This window comes from Chelonia mydas, chromosome 15, assembly GCF_015237465.2.
Source record: "Chelonia mydas isolate rCheMyd1 chromosome 15, rCheMyd1.pri.v2, whole genome shotgun sequence".
In the NCBI taxonomy this organism is placed as follows: domain Eukaryota; kingdom Metazoa; phylum Chordata; order Testudines; family Cheloniidae; genus Chelonia; species Chelonia mydas.
In genome coordinates this window covers 27133399-27153936 of record NC_057856.1, presented here as the reverse complement: position 1 = coordinate 27153936, position 20538 = coordinate 27133399, and the positions used below count along the sequence as shown (strand labels likewise).

Here is a 20538-nt window from a genome sequence, read left to right as displayed (position 1 = left end):
CACGGTGGCAGCTCACACCATCTGGACCATAGGGGCCTTTGGGTAGACGTGGATAGGGTTGTGTGATTCTATGTTGTGACAGCTGCCACATTCCATCCCAGAGGAGGCTGCATTTGTGTGGTGAGTGCTGCGAATCCCAATATCTGTGTGGTTGGTGAAGCACTCTGGGATCTCCCAGGGTGGAAGGTGCTACCTCAGAGGCAGATCTGGGTGATAGACAGATGTATCTCACTGTACATGGAAGTCACCCCTAGCTCTATAATGAGGCAAAACAAAACCCTCCATCTGAATACCCCTGGACGGGGAGAGGGGGATGAAGTTCAAATCCTGGTTCAGATCTGACATTCACTGCACAGAACCTCCTTGATCTGCGGGCCAGATCTTCAGCTGCTGTAAATCAGCACAGCTCCAAGAGCTGGCTCTGTAAGTCTGTATAGACAGACATCCCTAGCTACCAGGATATATCCTTTCTAGCATGCTTGTCTCGCCCCCACCAAGCCACTGACAAATGCAGGTGTCACTCATTCCGCACAAGCTGTGCAGCACGACTCGTGTCAACATCTTCAAAGCGGCAGCCACACAGCCTGCTGGCATTTCTCTAACCTTGAAAACCTCTGTGTCTCACATGTCACAGTGACAACAAGCTGTTATTCAAGATGAGAGCAAGACAAAGACGGAGAGACAACAGAGCTGGGGGTGGCGGAGGTGGTGGCTAACTTACCTATTACAGCCAAAAGTGGGCATGCGTTTATTTTTAAACTGCCCTGGGCTGTATTTATTGTTTCAGCGCAGAGCGGCCTGGGGGATTGTCTTTTGAATTCCTCTTGCAGGAACATCAGGGGCCGTGCAAAGCAACTCCGGTGATGGTGAGTAACGAAAGTGGGCAGCTGCGGGAATGACAGTGAGATGAGCTTGTCAGCAGTAGGATTCTTTACTAGGAGCATCTCTAGCGATCAGTGAGAGAGAGAGAGAGAGAGAGACGCTTTAGTGCCCTAATGGCACACACATGCCTTATAGCTCCTGAAACAAGGTAAGCAGTCTAGGGGTATTTAATACACTGGTGGCATACAAATAGCAGCAGCAAAGTGGGTTTTTTCTTCTAGGTTAACTGCTGCCCTGTCTTCAAATCAAGAACTAAACAGAGCTTGCAAAATGGGACTGAGCACATTTTAAGGTCAAATTGGAATTCTTTCCCTTCATCCATGCACCTTCTAGGAAGTACATCTCTATCCCTCGAACTGGCACATTTAAATCTTATTATTTGTATTTTGTAGTACCTAGGAATACCAGACACAGACCCTCTCAATGGGGTCGCTTACAAATCTGTGATTTTTATTTAAAAGGAAAAGATCATAGCAGATCACATGTGTGCAGCTAAGGTAGAAAGGACCAGAAGTTCTCAAGAAGGTAGAAACTTTAGCACGTGTGTTGAAACATTTCCTGTTTAAACCACAAGAATCGCAATCAGCTCAATTCTGGGTTTCATCTTCTTTGGTGTAGGAAAGGGCAGATTTTAGAGCGTTTTAATGTGTAGCCATTAATAAGTAACAACATTCTTAATAAAAAGTGCAAAACCGTGATAAAGCTCATAATAGTGACAGCCATTGCATGAAATCTCCGAGATGTGCTTAACTATCTTTTCCACTCCTGAATGTCTATTGTTACAAGGGGAGATTTCTTTGCTTTTACTTCTCAGCCAAATGTCATTTGAACCACAGCAGATGTCACACTGTAGTGTGGCTAGTCATTTTTCATGTCGCTTCCCCACTAATCAATTTGGTCAAATGCATCAGGAGCCCAAGAAACTGAGCTCTACCCTACCTTGTGAGAAGAAATAACAACTCCCATTGCTACAAAACAGCATGTACGTTACCCCACACTTCTGAGCTGAGAAAGAGCGGATCATTTCAAGAACTAAAGTGCACCAGCATGCAGCAGTCCCTAGCTATTCTATAAAGATTTAGGAATAAATTCAGGGTAGTTTAAATTTATTCCACATTGAAAAATACAGTGAGTTAATGATAGCATGCTTGAATTTTCCAAGGCACCCAAGAAAGCTAAGAAGAGATCAGAGGGAGCTAATTCCAACGTCTTCTCTATGTTTGAACAAACACAGATCCAAGAATTCAAAGAGGTATGTGGCCTTTGTTGCAATGACCATGAAGGGTAAAGCCAAGAACCACCTATATGGTGGTATCGTCAAACTTTTCCTAAATGCTTTTAGCTTCGGTGATGTTGGATTTGGAACAAGAGTCCTAGAAACTCATTTAAAAGACAACTGCTTTACTGGGGGGAAAAAACAAACGTAATTCAACTACATAATCAAATACGGGGGTCTTCTCTCAACTTCATGACACTGCACTCCCAGGAGAAGAGTGAGTGACAAGACACTCAGCCAATGGCACACAAGACAGCCCTGTATAATCCGAGCAAATTCTCATTGGCTGAGCTGTGACCATGAGGCAGGGCATTATTACCGAGAACTGGTTAACCCTTTCATGGGTGTCACATGGTTACACATTTTCAGGTCTTCAAAGTTACCCACAGAGCGTCTTTGGACAGGGTGATAACATGGGGCCTTCTCTAGCCGAGCGTATCCATGTTCCTCCGAGTACGATAACTGAGGACAAGGCAGTGGCCAAAACTGAACTCCTGCATGCTGGGGACCATGGGAGCCAGTTGGGGCAGGAGACCTCATGCAAGTGAACTCCCCAACCCCTGTGCTCCACAACGCCTTCTCCTGGCTGAGTCCTTCCCCCCCGCCCCACTCCCTGGGCTTGTAAACACTGCCATAGTTACTCGAGCCCTGGGCTGCAGACAGAGCGGTTACTGGTTAGACAACTCCAGGCCTACTGATGAGCTTCACAAAACTAGAGAATAGCTACCATGTGGGAGAGAACATCTGTCACACCCCCTTTCCCCCCGCACAGGACTCCTACAGAAGGAATTCTCCTACCTCTAGTGATACCTTAGGGATAATCTCCCGCCCCATGGGTCCTGCGCCCTGACTGAGCTTTTGGACAGGGACATCTGCTCTCTTCTAGCTGATTGGCTGCAATGTCCATCAATCAGCGAGGCCCATCCCCTGCTAGCATTCTCAGTGCATCTTCTAATGTCATTCTTATGAGCACCGTGGTCAGCTGGGCTCCCAGGACATTAGCAATTGGTCACACAGGGTGAGGCGGTTGGGTGGAGACACCTGCTCTGGAAGGGATGCAGTCTTGGGCAGCTGAGCAATGCCTCAGCCCGCATCACGCAGCCACTCCCAGAGGGGATCGGGCAGCAGCCTCCAGCCCTGCACCACCAGGGAGCCTAACAAATGCTGCTGCACTGCTGAACAGCAGGGGCTCTTTGGGCCCGATCCTGAACGCTGCTGGAAGCCCTCGCCTCTGCTCCCACTGACGTAAATCACTGTGAGAGGAAGGTGCAAGAACAGCTGTGAACAAAGACAGTTACGTCCCTTGACACACCACAGTTCCTAGCCAGGCTGAAATGTACATGGCTAAACAGAGGGAGCGATATTACACTCTGGGGGAGCTGTGGGTTATTGTTCTGCATGCTGCCATTCCCCTTTCTCCCCTTTCTAGGCCTTCACCATCATGGATCAGAACCGGGACGGCTTTATTGACAAGGCAGATCTGAGAGATACGTTTGCTGCAGTGGGTAAGCCTGCATCTTACAACGCCCCTCCTTCCCCCCAGAAAAGGCTTTGATCATGTGAGACTAATTATTAGATGAGAAATCAACGACTCTGCTTTCCATTTCATTCAATCCCTGGTTAATTGGATCTTCCATTTTCTCTGCTCAAAACTACGGGACCCAAAATCATTTCTATTACAAAGAGCAGATTATTTTACTTTCTGAACATTTTTGGTCAGTGTGGATCATTTTTGAGGCTGATATTGTTAAATAATTTAGGCCCTGGCTAGAGAAAATGGTTATTAAATTAATTAGGGCCCAATTCCGCCAGCCTTACTCCTGCTGAGTAATACCTTACTCTATGAGTAGTCTTGCTGGATTATGTGATTTATGGGGCTTATGTACATCCTTGGAGAAACATAAGGCCCGGTTATCACCTCACTTAGAAGGGTGCAAATCAGTTGTGACTGCATTGTAATCCAAAGAGGATCAGGCCCTGTTTTTGTAGCTCTATGGATGACAGTAGGCAGACGTTTGGTTCTGTTCGTTTTACTGACAAAATGTAGGTGGAAACTAATCATGGTGCAATTCTGTGATGTTCTCTAGACTCATAGAAATCAGAGTTGGAGATACCTCAGTCAGTGCAGAATTCTTCCCTACGATACACTTTCTAGTGCTTTGTCTGGTCCAGTTCTCTTTCTCTCCAAGGATGGAGCTTCTACCACATTCCTGGGGAGACTATTCCCATGGTAAAAAATGCACCTTTTCTATGTCTTTTAACTCATCCATAGGCTTGTTTGTGTATAAAATGGGCTCATGTACCTGAAAATCTGCATAAAGTTTAATCCATGTCCCAGGTGATTTGTCTTTTTGTTTCTTGTCTAGGTCGTTTGAATGTAAAAAACGAAGAACTCGATGAAATGATAAAGGAGGCTCCTGGAGCAATTAACTTTACCGTATTCCTGAGCATGTTTGGAGAGAAGCTCAAGGGTAAGATAAGGCAGGGGGACGAAATGAGTGGAAGGATGGTCCGGTGGCTGTTACAGCGCTTGGGGGGGCAAGAGATCTAGGCTGTATACCTGGCTGTGCCACAGACTCCCTGTGTGACTTGGGCAAGTCACTTAACCTTTCTGTGCCGCAGTGGCCCATCTGCAAAACAGGGATAATGACCCTGCCCTACCTCACAAGGGGTGCTAAGACTTAGCACTTTAAGATCCTCAAAGTGAAGATGCTAGGAAAGGGCAATGTATATTAAAACATAAAGTAACTTTATTTGCAGTTTCTCCCCAAGGACCTGATCCTGCACTCAGTGGGCGCCTTTGTGTGCACTTAAGGGGGCTTTGGCTCAGGACCTAGGAGTCAAATCACCCTCTTCCCCCCAGAAAAGTGCAGAAGGTGAAAATGTCCCAATGCCATTCCCTGGGGTTTCTCCTGCATCTTTCCCTCAGCATGGTGGGGCAGGAAATGGCAAAGACAGGGTGACGGGGTGTTGCCAGTCAAAGGCTCATACACAGGATATTCCCAGAAACCGTGCATCTTGGTCTAATGCACACAGCAATTGCTCCTATTCGTTCTCAGCCTCCCCTGCACTCTTCTCAGTTCTGCCCCTAGCCTGCTGGGTGACCTTGAGCAAGTCGCCGCTGCTCTGTGCCTCAGTTTCCCCAGCTACAAAACAGAGATAGCAATGCTTACATCGTTGTGCAGCACCCTGGGGCCTCTAGATGAGACATGCTCTCTAACAGCTGCCCACACCTCTCAGAGGGGTTTGGTGCCACGGACTCCAGGCGTGCCGATGTGAACTATTGTGGCTCTTTGCTGCCTACGTCCTGACAGGTTTTCAGGAGAGGATGTTGCGTAGAGCAGCAGCTTCTCTGTGACTCAGAGTCCCTCCTGCTCAGCGGCCATATCCCCTCACCCATTGTGCAACCCAAGCTATGTGACACTGGTGCAGAATTCCTTAAGCCCACCGAGCCCCCAGCTCCTACGAGACTAGCATGCTATAAATACACTGGGTAGATTAGCTACATATTGGGGACAGGGAGGGGCAACATGAATGTGCATCTGTTCCTCTCCATGCCATGGGATGCACATGGCCCCGACAGCAGGGGGTGGGTAGAGAGATGCCAGCCGTTGCTGTGCAGGGTGGTGGTAGGGCAGGGCACGTCCATCTGCAGGCCCCTCCCTGCAGGGAATGAGCTTGCTCGACCACACAGCCCCTGTTTCCTGGGAGATGGCACAGGATCTGCGATCCCCCTCCCCGAAGGGAATGCCACTCCCCGGTGCTTCCCGCGGCAGGCATAATCCCTGCTCTGAGCCAGCAGCGGTTGCGTGTGCTCCCCATTGCAGGTGCCGATCCAGAGGAGACGATCCTGAACGCGTTCAAGGTGTTTGACCCCGAGGGCAAAGGCCTGAAATCTGACTAGTAAGTGCAGAGCAGCAATTGGGGTGTGCATGGGGCAGGGGGAGTTGTTCTGGTTTTCTCACCGTCCCTCCCTCTTTCTGACAACATGCTCTTTTATTTGCAGCATTAAAGAAATGCTGATGACGCAGGGAGAGAGGTTCTCCCAGGAAGAGGTATGCACAGGGCTCCTTTTCACTTCCATCCTTATACAGGGTGCACCATTCAGCAATGCCTAATACTGATCTGTTTACTGCGCATGCGTGGGCAGCAGGCTCAGGCTGTAACAGGTTGGCTTACCTTTCCAGGGTAGAGCACAAGTCCGTGCCTCAGTTTCCCTGTTGTGACTCAGTTTCCCCATTGGTCTGCCGTCTCCCATTTGTGGCGGGGTGATCTAGTGCTTTGGACAGAGGGACAAAGCAAGAGCCCGCCCTATGGGGCAACCACAAGCGTTCAAATGAAACCATCCTTCCCCTGCCCTGGACTGAGCAGTGCCTCAGTGTTTCCCATAGAGAATTCTCCTCACCTCACGGCGATGATAGGGGAGCCCATGCCCGGCCTCTACGCTGGGACCCAGCCCTGGGACCCTGCTGCAATCCCAAGATCATCCTGCGGCACAATTCCCATTGCCACTTCCGACCACTACCCATACAAATTCTCTCCGGGGCTCACCAAAAAGCCCTCTACAGCCCAATTCTTACTTCTCCTCAGGGTCCTCGCACTGTTCACCGCAGCCCTCTTGGGCAGCCCCCAGCTCCCCTATTCCTAGTCTTGCCGCGTCCCTGGCTGCTCCCACATTGTCCACAGACAGTCCTTCGATTGTCCAGCCCTCACGTGATGTGGGGGCTGGGGGTACCGAGCCCAGGTCAGAGCCATGACATAGGGCTCCGGGGTGCTGGGGGTCCATCGCATCAGGCCATTGCACAAAGTAACAACTAAATGAAGCAAATCAGTCTATTGCAACAGAGCCCATCTCCCACAGCCTGTCCCATCCTCCATCCTGGGGTCCAATAGCACTGGGCTTTGGGGGAGCCTGGGAGCTAAATTTCACAGCAGGCCTCTCTTTCCATAACCAGTCAAACCCAAGCCCCTGGATACAAACACCCCCAAAAGGTGAGAATTCAAACCCAGCCCGGATCCACATGTCACCATCTCTGCGACGGCCGGGACCAAGCCATCTCTGAATTGTGTGGGGGTTGGCAAGCAGCACCCAGGGCTGGGCGTGGACCCAACACTCCGCGATAGTGATGAGCGATGGAATCCCATCAGAGCGTCACAGGGCACCGCGCATCGCCGGACAGGAGTGCACTGGCCAGCGCCTTCAGCGGAGCTGGGGGTCAGGGCACAGGATTCGTGTAGATCAGTGGCCTTGCAGTTAGAGGTGCGCTAGAGACTTTCCTTTACTTCCCATATTTCCATTGCTTGGTTAACAAGCGAGCGAAATACGGGCAGGCCGCCACAAAGGGTAGTCTCCACGTCCCAGCCTGCTCCCATTGACGCCAAGGACTTCCTGTGATTTCAAACAGCTCCCAGCCCCCTCCTTCAATTCTGCTCACCTGAATACCCAACCAATCTGTTTAACCCTTTCCCATCTGGGCCCATTTACATTGCAGGTCGACCAGATGTTTGCCGCTTTCCCCCCCGACATCACTGGAAATTTAGACTACAAAAACCTCGTCCACATCATCACCCACGGGGAAGAGAAGGATTAAGAGCCGGGGTTGTGCTAGTTCCTCAAGCACAGTGATGGGGATGGCCCCTTGTAACGCTTGCCTCCCCCTTCGGTTCTAGCTGGGTTTGGCCTGACTGGTTTCAGTGCAGTCGTTTGTACGTGGTCCCACTCTTGCCTGTTTTTCTCTGCAGGGAAAAGCTTACTGTCACTGGGGAAATGCATATCTGAACTGTGTCCAAATTAAATTATACATTTTGCAGGAGGAAATCCAGCTGCCTATGTCAAGAGTGAAAAGGGTCTGTAAAATAAATGCTTCTGTCTGGGGCAAACACAACCCTGCAGAGCTCTGAGGAAAAGTGGGATATGAGAGAGAGAGAGAGAGAGAGAGAGAGAGTGTGTGTGTGTGTGTGTGTGTGTGTGTGTGATCTCCCCAGCTGTGGGCTGAGTCACACAAGACTCACTGAGCCACAGCTAGACAAGGTCACCACCGAAAAATCCCTGCGACTGAACTTCTGACGACGAGACTCAGTTACAGGGAAGGTGGCGAAGGCTGGTCCGAGGTGGGTTGTGCAGTTTGCAAACATCAAACAGCAGAAGCCCAGCAGGGAGGAAATGGGATCATTCTGCGTGGCTTGCTGTCAAACTGCCACTAATCTAATGATGCACGGTACATCGCCGGCATTAGTAAACTTCTCTTACTGGGCAGCATGCGCAGACCACTAAAGCTTCTCTTTCTCTCTCTGTGATGGGTATCATGTAAGGTATGGGGTGCTTAAAAGACAAAATAACTAAGGCTCAATTGTGCTTTTGATGGCAAAGCAGGGCTACCTTGCCTCCTTTTCCAACAGCTACGACTACAGCTGTTATGACAAAGTTGCTGCCTTGAGAGCACAAAGACATGCAGCTATTTTATCCTCTCAAACCCACTGGTGCAGGCTCCCTTCATTCATACCCCTCTGGGAAACCCCCTGCTTCTGCAAAGCGCACAACACTGCTGTCCCACGTGGCTACAAAACCATCACCATCCGAAGTGAGAAATCTTTCCAAGCTACCGCCATCTCTCTGGATCTCCCAGGCATCTTGTCAGAGTCTCATCTGTCCTTGGAACAGGAACTGTGAGTGAGATGTTCAAAAGCATCTAAGAGGCTTAGGAGCTCAAGTCCCCGTCCCACTGACGTTCAATGGCACCACTGTGCTCCTCAATCACTTAGGTGCTTTTGCAAATCCCACATGATTTGGGATTTCTTCGTGCACAGTGCCAGGTATCCCACTAGCAACCAGGGATTCCGATCTCGCTTTCCCCCAAGTAAATTTGGAGTCATTCCCCTGAAGTCAGTGGATTTATGCCACAGCCAACTCAGATCAGGATTTGGCTGAAAAACCTTTGTCCCATCTGCCTTTGGAGTCCAGTTGGGAACTTGAGCAAAACTTTAGGTCCATTTATTATAGCATTTACTTTATCCTTCCTGCTGGCTTCTCTGATTCCAGGGGGAGGCAAACCGTGATTATCATCTGACGAAGTGGGTATTCACCCACGAAAGCTTATGCTCCAATACGTCTGTTAGTCTGTGGGGTGCCACAGGACTCTTTGCCACTTTTACCGATCCAGACTAACACGGCTACCCCTCTGATACTTGACCATCATGTGCTTTCCATTTGAGCAACTATGGCTGAAGGGTATTGCAGAAAGGGAAATCTCCTTGCTCTGTGCGCTAAGCGATCAATGTCTGTTTCAGACTGGAAGTTCAGGCAGTAGCTAGCAGTCAAGCTGGTTGCTTCCACTTTTGAGCTTTTCTACAGTAATAATAAGACCACATAGTTCTTATACAGAGCTTTTCATGAGTAGATCTCAAAGCACTTTACAAAGGAGGTCAGTATCCGTATCCCGATTTAACAGATGGGGAAACCGAGGCACAGAGACGTGGATGTGAGTTGCCTAAGGTCACCCAGCAGACCAGTGGCAGAGCTAGGATTAAAGCCCAGCTGTCCAGAGTCCCATTCAAATGGTTGATCCACGAGACAACAGTGTCTCTCCTGCTTTCTAGTTTCCCCCCTTATGTCTAGTTCTCTGGGATTCTCGCCAGTGTTTGTCTACAGACAGAATATTTGTTAATTAAAAAAAAAAACCCACAGAGATGTTAAAAATCATGGACCAGATCGAAAGCTGGGGTGAATCAGCTCTATTGAATTCAATGGCGCTCTACTGATTTACACCAGCCGAGGAGCCAGCCCCACGTACTAAGAAGTGAGAGGCAGCCACGGTCCAATAGAAGAATCATCTCAGGTCTGAAACACCTGGAAGTGCAACATCAACTCAGGCCTCCATCCTTTGGTTTAATCTGTGGGGACTTTAAACAGGGGCCTGCCTGCTCTGTGCGGATATTGACGAGCCCATGGCAATTTGCACAGGCAGAGGAGATGGAGAAGTGAGGTCATGCCCACCTGTGGCCATTAAATGCTGATGTACTTAGTACACCAGCATTTTGCAACACAGAGGACGTTAGTCCCAGTGCCGCGGCCAAACTGTTGTGAATGATTGTTAGGATGAATGAAAGGATTGCTGCCCTCCTTTCCACCCCAGAAATGGTTGCATTTCTTTATATGTGATGCCTGCCTATAATTGGTAGAGCTTCGTTTTAAGTTTGTAAAAGGCTTTGGGATCCTGCCGGATGGCAAAGCCTATTGTAAATACAAGACAGTACTAGCATTCCTGAGACTTAAAGTTAGCTTTGTTTAAATTAAGCACAGAATCAGATTTTGATTTCAAGTGAATTAAGAACCTATTATTTATACTCAGTGTATTTGCTTTTCCCAGTCTATAAAATTATCCCTCTCTTCTTCTCTTTGTCCAGTGAGATCCTACTGGACTCGTCCTTCTCCAAGTTCCCAATAATCAGGCTGCGCAAACTGCCATGGTCCAAAGGCCAATCAACTGTTTCAAAAGAAATTGGGATTATTAGGGTGAAAAATCTCTCCAGAGCTTCAGTTAAAGTCCTAACTTGTCACTGCGCTTGCTGCAAACCCACACTTTCTGATAACTGTATCAGAAGGCTGCTAATCTCATTAATACTATGCAAATCCAGGGGCCCATGGAGTTTCAGCCACTCACATTAGTGTTAAATATCGCCCCGGCTCTGCTATTGCATTTCATTCCCATGGCCATCTGAGTATAAGGGTTCTAAGTCCCCAGACTGTCAGAAATTTGCCCACACCAATAAAGCAGTGAACCAAATCCTGGGTAGGCAATGAGCGCATACATCTCCCATTGACTCCAGCAGGAACTGCAGGCACTAGGGAACTCCCAGCATTTGGCCCCATCTTAGAAACTATGGGGCCTGATTCTGTGACTCCATTCCTCCACTAGAGGCAGGGGTGGAGGTGACTTTTAGCCACCTTTGCTTCCCTATATTTTGGGGCTATAAAGGATCCCGTTTCGTCCCTGGTTTAATTTAGAGCAGTCCCAGGGCTGCTCTTATGCTTCACTTCCCCTGGCCACTGTGAGCCCTGGGAAACAGAGAACAGCCATAGTGCAGCGCACTCCAGCCATCCCATCACAGGAGCTGGGAGCAGGGCTGGTGCAGAGCCCTTATGCCCAGCAGGGCAGCCCCCTCCACAGGGGATATTATCATAGCATGCTTTCCACCTGCTTTAAGGCTTCTTTATGCCAGGGCAATGTAGAAGGGCCTTGGCGTAGTTGAGAATCAGGCCCAGCTAGATCTTTTAGAACAGGCTCCCAAGGGAAGTCGTGAAAACCCCATCACTAAAGCCATTTCAAGCCAGGCTAGATGGAGCATTAGCCAAGATGTGAACGTATTGGCAAGTGGGTGGGAGGAGACAGTTATAATCCCGGGAGCCTTTTCCACCTCTGACTGCTACGATCCTGCCATTTGATTCACATTCCCCATTTTGTTCCTTTTGCAGTCTCCTTGCTTCTGCCCCAGCCAGGCCTCTATGGTTCTCTTCCCATGTGTGATAGGTAGCGTCTGGGAGAGAAGATGTGAGTACTTACCATCCTCTATGTTCTCTACTACATGCTCTATGGTAGGGGAAGATGGGGGTAATTTCGCTGCATCTGTACTTTTAAGGAGTCCGGTGCCACCCAAAAATGGATTCAATAAAGGGAGCGAATCCTGCTCTCCCTCGACCTCCTTATAGCGCAGGAAGGATTCAATGAGCAGGAGATCGTTGGTTTTCTTTTCTATGATACCTGTGTGGGACAAGTTAAAACTGATGACCCCCCCAGATTAGGGTTGCCAACTTTCTAATCGCACAAAAACAAAGACAGCCTGCCTTAGCCCCGGGCCCCCTTTGTGCCACCGACCGGACTTTTAACGGCCTAGTTGGCAGTGTCAACCGGAGCTGCCAGGGTTTCTTTTTGACCGGGCGTTCCAGTCGAAAATTGGACACTTGGCAACCCTACCCCAGACCCAGGCATAAGATACAGTTCATTCCGAGCCCACTTCTGGCAAAAGCCCCACTGGGAGGCAGGAGCCTGGGTTCTATTTCAAGCTCTTGTATGACAGAGGTTATCACTGGGTAGGTGAGACCCTGGGTTTGTGGGGCCCTATACAAAACAGACTAGACCCTATGGTCCCCCCCTAGAGACAAGAATAGAACTCAGGAGTCCTGGTCCCCAGGCTTCTGCTCTAACTAGTAGGCAACACTTCTTCCCAGAGCGGAGAACAGAATCCAGGCTCCCCAGGCCCACTCCAACCACTGGAGTGCTATACAAAAGAGACCAGGTCCCACATTCCCCCGCGAGAGTCAAGAATAAAACTCAGCAGTCCTGATCCCCAGACCCTGCTCCAACCCCAAGAGCCCGCCTTCCCCTCTAGTGCCAAGAAGAGAGCGCAGAAGTTCAAGAGCCCCTTGTTCTAGCTGCTAGACCCACACTCACTCCCACCATAAATGTGTGAGTGACTCACTTCTCTATCGGTGAGTTTCTCTGAAATACTTTGGGGTTGGGTTTGGGTTGTTTTTTTTTGGAGCTTTACTAAAATTTGGGCAAAGGAAAAACCACTAACAACTCACCAAAATACTGCATCAGGTTCAGATCCGTGATCTCCCCACTCTCGCCAAGCTGCTCCGTTATCTTGGTGTCCTTGCACTGTATTTGTTTAAACAGAAAGTCCACAGCGGATTTGAGCTGGTCCAGGACCTTGCTGCTCTCTTTACAGGTGTACTCGTACAGGTTGGCCTCTTCGGTGGTTTTCTTCAGCTTCTCCTAGCAGCACAAAGCAAAGCCATCCTAAGAGTTATCTAGGCTACAGGGCTTGTACCATGTACAAGACACGGGCCCAAAGCGAACCCCCCCAAAACTGTGCCCCATCCGAACCCGCCCAACTCTGTTTGCAGCTCACTCAGGCCCAATTTCAGTTTAGGGTTGAAGGGTTCGAGGAGCATCTCCACACAGAAGGTGAGTGTGAAAGACACTGAGCACAAACCAGTGTGGAAAGGTTTTGGATTGATCTCGTCCCCGCTGTAATTCTACTGATGCCATGTGTCTGGGGGAAGTAGCCCTCTCCTGGCAGCCCCTTGAGGATGACAGAATCATAGGACTGGAAGGGAACTTGAGAGGTCTTCTAGTCCAGTCCCCTGCTCTCCAGGCAGGACTAAGTATGCAGGACATCACCACCAAGTGTTCCCTGAAAGATCATGGAGCAGGAGATACTCAGCACTTAGGAGTCAGGCTAACAATGCCCCACTTGCCCCAAGTAATCTCAATAAGTTGGGAGGCCCCAGGTGGCTGGGAAGGGCCACTTGCGGGGAAGAATGAGCAAGGGCTCCATGAATTGCATAGACTGGGGGCCTGGGGTGACTGACAGGGCTACACCCTGAGCCCATCTGACTTGGAGGGTGGTCAGGGTTGGTGTGCAGTTCCCAGTCACAAGGTGAAGCCTGCGCTCACAGAGCCCGCTCCAGCATGCTGAGCTGGAGGGGTTTCAGACAGGGGCTGAAGGAAAGGGCTGGCAAAAGCCAAAGCAGGGTCCTCTGCTGGGCTCAGCTGATCCCTGCCCCCTCGGCACACACTGGTATCAGAGCTGACAGCAGGGGAGGGAAGCGACGTCCATTGTCGTCAAGGAGGATCTAGAACTAAGGGCACTGGAAGGAGCAGGGGCTGGACCGGAGGACCCTGAACAGTGGGTCTGCACCCCTGCACGCTACAGAGCTCTGAACCCCACTAGGGAGAGGTTTTCAGGGGTGGCCTGGAGGCAAAGGGGCAGAGCAGGACCAATGGAAGGCAATGGCCATTCTCCTCCATCGGGGGGGTAGCATTCAGCTTCAGAGGCTGCAGCACTGGCAGTGAAATAACTCCTTCTGCCAATGCCCATGCAGATAAATCCCAGTGCATGGCCAGGCCATGCAGACGGCATCCAAGGGCCCAGAATCTGGCCCATACAGTACATAGCGTACTGCCAGGAGGTAAGTCACGGGCTAGCGAGGCTCTCCCAGGACAGCTCCTTACCTCCATCTCCTTGAGACTGGTGTTGCTTTTGTCATCAGCAAACTTCTGTTGGGATTTTAAGTCAAGAATTTCATTCTGCATAAAATATAAGCACATAAGACTAATAATGAGGGCTGCCCCACACTGCTGAGCAAACCACATCCTGGGACTTTGTATGTAGTAGTGTCATGGATTCATCTGTACACTACCAAAGGCAGTGTCTGTGTTACACCCTCAGCAGGGCTGATTACACGTAGGGGCTGCTTCCTGCAAAGTTCACTTCCTGCTCTCATTAACCCTGACTGCCAATGGGCTTGCGTGGGAACAAGACAGACCAGAGTACGGCTCCTTGTCTTTTTCCACCTTCTGTTAAAATAGTCCCTTCCAAAATCAAGCAGGATTTTCTGAAAGCAGCAGCAAGTCCTAGCAGTATTCCCTCCCTGGGTGTGGGAAGAGCAAATGGGAGAAAAGTTCTACTAATCGCTGCAAATACCATTATTCTGAGCTCAGATCATTGCAGCTTGAAAAATGTGGGCCAGTTCCTCATCGGCTGGTGTAAATCAGTGGGGCACTGCTGATTTACCCCAGCTGAAGATCTTGTCTTTGGTGGAGGGCCTGAAGCTCAAGGGATCGGTCATCAATCATTCTCTGCAAGGTATCTATCACCTTAGGATCCAAGTGATTGGAAACACTTTGGGGCATGACCATCTTTTTGTTCTGTGTTTGTACAGCCCCTAGCACAAGGGCATGTTTGTACAGCACCTGACACACCTCCTAGGCACTACAGTTATACAAATAATATATAATAAAAAAGTGCTTCCACCCCAGTGCTATACCCCTAGTGGAAATGCCAGTGCACTCCCTTGGAATGTTTCAACCCATCTATATTCGTGTCTGTTGGATTGAACTGGAGGACCAGTAGTCCTAGGATCCAGTAGGACCAGTACACCCGTGGTTCTGCTCCAAAATGTAGTGACCAGCTGGAACCAGCTGAAAAATTTAAACTGGAGAATAAAATCACAAGAGATCATAAACAGCCTCATTGTGCTGTTCAACTCCAAGAGTGAAACGAGTGTTACAAAGTCAGCATAATGGATTTGTGTTAATTGCTTTCAACTGCCAGTCTGACGGGTGACTAGACCAACCACCCAATGCCTGATGGAAGTGTTCCGCACCTGGAAAGCGCAGAGTATAGCTGCCAAGCACATGTTATGCATCATAAAGTTAAGCAGAGTGTGAGTCCCTAATGTTCAATTTTCACCCGCTACGAATACATTTGTTCTTGCATTGGCTGCATGAATTAGCCACTGCTTAGGACACGTTTCCAAACAATCAGATCACAGTCACTGGAATATAACTGCTTCCTAGTTAGAAGGCAATAAAGGAAACATTTTTGGTTAGTAGCCAAGATATTTCTTTCCCACCACAAGGCTTCCCTTATCTCCCAGCTCCCAGGCACAAGTATCAGGGCTGAAAAAGTGTTTTCTTCTTTAGTGCCACACAAACAAGAGGAAGTATTGGGAGGTAAAGCCTTGGAACTAATCCCTTCATCCCGGGGACAATTAACTATCACTGACAGCTAACACAGAGACCACTATCTCTAGGTCACTGGTTCACATCCAGGTCAGCAGCAACTGAAAGGTGACATCAGTCCAAACCCCCAGGGGAACAAGTGTCCATAACACCAAATTCTCCACTAGACTGACTCCATTGCGGAAGTTTCCACAGAGCAGTGAAGGACTAATTGGCCTTGAGGACAGAAATCCTTCTCCCCCGCAAGAGTGGTCCCTCCAGATCTGGGAGAAGGCAAACTGGCAGAGCCGCTGCACTGCCTATGCTGTACCCTGTTCAGCAGGGGAACACACCTCTTCTTTGCTGTCATCCTAACACCCTCCCAAGCACTAAATCCCCACAGAAGATACATTTTAAAGCCCATCTTCTGCAGAAAAAGGAAGCAGAAGAGATTGGCTGCTTTGCCAATTCTGCTGTGTCCAAACACAGACCAGCAGCAGCCTCTCCCTACAGTCCCACTCTCTTTGGCTGTGCAGAAGATGGACCCACCAGCACCCTTCCCCTAAAGATCTCAGCAGCAGAGCCTGGTGGAATAATAATTCTAGGTCCATTCTGCTCAAACATAGGCCAGAGAGTAACAGAGCCCCACTGGTTTTCTCACCATATTTTAGAGGTCCAGATACGCTGGGCCATGTGCCTCTGGGCGGCACAGAAGTCCGTATGGCTGCACTGGGGAGCATTTGGCCAGCTATTCTCAGCCATGCATCTCTACTAACAGGAGACGCCATAGCCACTGGGGAAAACCTAAACAGCTGAGTGTTAAGGCGTGTCTTGAGTCTCTGGGAGACCCCTGACCAGCTATGTGCAGTATGGGGCCCCATTTTCTCCGGAAAACAATCCTTTGTAGCAAAGTAAAACTTTCTCTGAAAGGCTTCATGCTTCCACCCTCCTGCCACGCCTAACCTGTCCATTTGATGGGTCCCTCCCCAGCTCCCAGTCCTCGGTAGGCTGAGAGAGTGCAACATGAAATCCCTTCCAGCTGATCCTGCTTTTATTTAACCAGAATGCATGGGGAGGCTGCAGTCCGCAGCAGTAACAGACAGCAGTTAAAGCATATGAATTAGAGCATCATCCCACAGCTGCAAGGAGGCTAGAGAACACTCCATTTACCCATCAAACAAACAAGAGCTTAGACAGTGGGCAAAGTAAGATCTGGGGATCCCGTCACTAGGGGCTGGAGTGTAGCGTCTATTCAGTTCGAGTTTGGATTTGATGAAAATTTTATGGCAGGTGGGGAGCCAGGTTCCCAGGCAGGACAGAAATACCTTTCCACTGACAGAGGTAAAAATACTTCTCTCTACCACCAAAACCTCAAACCAGGGGCCAAAATCCTGAAGTCCTCCGGCGCTCATGTCTCCCACAACACTCAATGGGAGTCTCGCCCCAGGCAAAACCCTAGGAAGAGCTTCCAGGCTTGATCCCACCCAGTAGAATTTTCTGCACCATTTGATGTCACATTTCTGTGCACATTTCCAGTGACGGCCACTAAAAATAACATCAGATCGGGTTTGGTCAACATCTCATGCAGCAAACTCCCCCAGCTCCGCACAGCTACTGAGCATCACTCTCTTGCAGTATCTCCTCTGGGTACAAGGTGGCAGCAGTGAGACGTTGATTCTGTCTCCTAGACGAGAGTTCCTTTCTTTGGATACCCATTTATGTTCTAAAAGTCACACGCCTGCAGTGGGATCGGCAGCTGAGGCCCTAGCGTGGGCGGCAACAGCTGCAAGAGCGGAAAGAAGAAAACCTCCGTCTAAAAGCAAAACGGCAGCGTGAAGGGTGCAGAAAAGCAACCGGAACTAACCTGAATGTCCTGTGTCTTCTTCTGCAGCCTCTCCATTTCGTTGTTCAGCTCGGTGACGTAGCTGAAATACGCAAAGTTCTTCTCCTCCTTCTCGATGAAATTTGCCACCAGCTGGCCAATGTCCCCGTCCTCGCTCAGCTTCAGCAGGCGCATATAAGCCACCTCGTAGCTCTCAAAGCTTTCGCCTTTGCTCTTTCTGGCCCGCTTGCTTGACTTGAGGGCTGGAAGAGATCAACGGCAAGGCAAAAACTGCTGGGGCAGCGAACTACCTCCGTTTCTTGTCATTTCGTTCATGCCCATCACCGGGCAAACTCAAAAGAATTCACCTGAAAACACTGGGGATTCAATTCATGCCCCCCCAGGGGGAGCGGGGAAAGGTTGGGGCATGGAATGCAAACTCAAGAAGGCCCACAAAACCGACAGCAGGGCTGGAGAACGGGACATGCCAGAGAGACCAAGGGAGAGGATTTAAAGAGACTAAGGATACATCTACACGGCAGCTGAGAGTTGTCAAAGCACTTAAAGATAGCAGTGTGGTTGGGCACCTCGGGTGAACTCCTGCCTGATACCCTGGCTACGTATCTAGGGTGGCTAGCCCAAGCCGCTAGCCAGGCCGCTGTGGCCACACTGCTATGTCCTGAGCAGACCTAGCGCACATACATCTACCCGACCTGGGATTACACCTCCCAGCTGCTGTGTAGACATAGAATAAGGAAACCCAGGGTGGAGCACGTGGCCCATAAGCACCTGCCAGGTTACAGGACAAGTGGAGGATGGGAATTTCTCTCTGAGGATGGCAGGAGAAATGACTTCTGCCCTCAGTCCCATTGGTGCCACCTCACTGAACTCAGCTGAGGCGCAATAATAAATGATTAGCCCCCTCTAGTGTACCTGAAACTAGAGCCCATTTCCCCTCCCCCAACAACACCTCTCTCCAGTGCCTCTCTCCCTCCTATTGCTGCAAGCTCCAAGAGAATCACAGAGATGTAGGCCTGGAAGGGACCCAGGACACCGGCTGCCCAGGTACACAGCTCACTGAGGGTTGCTTGGTTTAAATCCGGAGTAACACCACGGAAGTCAATGAAGTTATCCCGGAGTGAGTGGAGAATCCAGACCAGGGTGTCTCTCTATTGGGTCCTTATCCTAGCTTCCCTAAATCCAATGGGATTTTTGCCAATGACTTCAGCAATAGCAGGATTTAGTCCTCTGTCGACAAAAGCCCAAATGACCTTTCACATCATCATTACTTTTATGGATAATGCCACCCATTCTGTGGGAGAGGGTAAGGGGCACTCCCTGGTCCCCTGTGAGCAGGGGGTAAACCCCAGCTCAGCGTCCCCATCCCCTCACACCCAGATTCAGTGCTGGGGTTATCGGAGTGAGAGACACAGGGGTGAGAACCTCTCTGGGAAGGTCAAGACCAGGATGGACCCCAATCTGAGAGTGTTCTGTCTTCCTGTTATGGACATTCTCCTCAGAGGACAAGACCCAGCTGACTGTGACCATGAAGTTTTATGCTGAGTCACACCAGCTTCCATATTGGGGAGGGGAGGGGGGGAGGTTTGTTATCCCATATGGTACCTTCTTCCCTTTTGGCCTGTTCCTCAAAGTCTGAGCGATCCACTAATTTGATGAGCATAAAGGCTTTCAGCTTGGTCTCGTGGTCAAAGACACGCTCCAGTTCCCTGAATTCCACATTATACTGTGCGATGTCTTTGCAGCGCCTTTCCTTCATGGCGGAAACCCGTGCCAGTGCCTCCACCCTAGACCCAGCCAGAAAGCACACAACACGCCCCGTTAACTAGTTAGTCTTTCCTGTGTGACAATCCACACGTATCGTTCCAGACACTGGTTCAACAATTAACTAGCAGCATGGACAGACTGTGGCTCCTGAGCAGCACAACTCAGGAGAATGGGGTCCAGAGTCTTTCCCCTTCAGGACATTGGCTAGACTACGGCCCGGGTTAGTAGTCACCAAGCGTTGTGCCAGCTTAGCTGCTGTTTGGGAAATGACTTGGTGTGGTTCAGTTTCCGTAGGACAGAAGTTTACCACCCCATAAATCACCACTGCAATGGGCACGGATAGACCCTCACCCCCCCCGTCTTAGCTAAGAGGCCAAGTGTTTGACTGGGCCGTCTCTACACGGTCCTGGCTGAGGCGCACTGGTAGTGGGTGAAGACCACCCCATTCTGCCTGTCCTATGGATGAGCAGAGGAGCTCAGATTCCAGGCCCACCAATCAGGCATCTTTTCTGGGCACTAGAAAACTCGTCTAGGCCCACATTTTCACTTCGCTTTTGGTGACCAGCTTCGGACATCTAGGGCCTGATTTTCACAGGTGCTGTGCACCCATAGCTCCCACTGAAGTCAATGGGAGCTGCCAGAGATCAACCCTTCTGAAAATCAAGTCCCGAGTATTTAACATTGAGCGCCCAGAATCAGTGGGCACTTCTTAAAATCTGATCTTAGGTGGATATTTATTAATGAATGAAATGGGCATTTGTGCCCTGGAAAGCAATACCAAATGTACTGCCAAGAGCTAGTGCGGCCTGTGCCTTTTCCTCTCCCGTTTACCTTTGTTCGTATGCTTGGCTGGACTGATCAATTGCAGCGTCCATTGTTTTCCTCTGCTGATCTAGTCTTTTATGGAGTTTTGAATAGAAGTTGTCAAAAATAGCTTTCTGAAATCGCAGGTTTTCAATCTCTTCTCTGAGTGTGGCATTCGTGGTCAGGATGGTATCGAAACGGACAGTGGTCTGGGAAGATAGGTTGCAAATGAAAAGTCTGTAAGGGAGGCAGAACAGGAAAGAAGAGCCCAGCTATTATGGGTCAAACAACATACAACAGGGCTAGGACAAACACAGCCCAGAGAAGTCTTAAGTGGGCTCTCTGGCTACCCTTGTCTTTAATACTGCAGCGCAGCCCACTGAGCCTACAGGAGAGGCCACTTGGATCAGGACAGAGCTGGGAGCTTTTGCTATTGAAATCCACCTGCCCTGTATCACAGA

General features: G+C 49.7%; 2 protein-coding genes across 4 annotated transcripts in view; one reads left to right on the top strand and one right to left on the bottom strand.

Annotated features, from left to right (window-relative positions):
• Window positions 1-648: 648 nt before the first annotated feature.
• Window positions 649-7973, top strand: MYL2 (myosin light chain 2). 2 transcript variants are annotated; one of them, XM_007058310.4, is made up of 7 exons: window positions 649-866; window positions 2045-2134; window positions 3588-3663; window positions 4525-4629; window positions 5986-6061; window positions 6165-6213; window positions 7651-7973. In XM_007058310.4, exons 1-7 carry the CDS (start codon window positions 864-866, stop codon window positions 7747-7749), a joined length of 498 nt encoding a protein of 165 aa, XP_007058372.2. In that variant the 5' UTR covers window positions 649-863; the 3' UTR covers window positions 7750-7973. The 2 variants fall into 2 exon arrangements, with proteins under 2 accessions (XP_007058372.2, XP_043385324.1); XM_043529389.1 differs by lacking the exon at window positions 649-866 and adding an exon at window positions 915-1030 and having other exon boundaries at window positions 7651-7963.
• Window positions 7974-10464: 2491 nt separating this feature from the next.
• Window positions 10465-20538, bottom strand: part of CCDC63 (coiled-coil domain containing 63) — a 28787-nt gene continuing 18713 nt past the window's right edge. For both annotated transcript variants that reach the window (XM_043529863.1, XM_037878768.2), the window contains 7 exons: window positions 20105-20286; window positions 19112-19293; window positions 17531-17751; window positions 14176-14250; window positions 12741-12933; window positions 11719-11916; window positions 10465-10641 (listed from right to left, as the gene is read on the bottom strand). In XM_043529863.1, the coding sequence (XP_043385798.1) occupies window positions 10526-10641; window positions 11719-11916; window positions 12741-12933; window positions 14176-14250; window positions 17531-17751; window positions 19112-19293; window positions 20105-20286 (1167 nt within the window). In that variant the 3' untranslated portion in view covers window positions 10465-10525. The remainder of the gene's footprint in view (window positions 10642-11718; window positions 11917-12740; window positions 12934-14175; window positions 14251-17530; window positions 17752-19111; window positions 19294-20104; window positions 20287-20538) is intronic.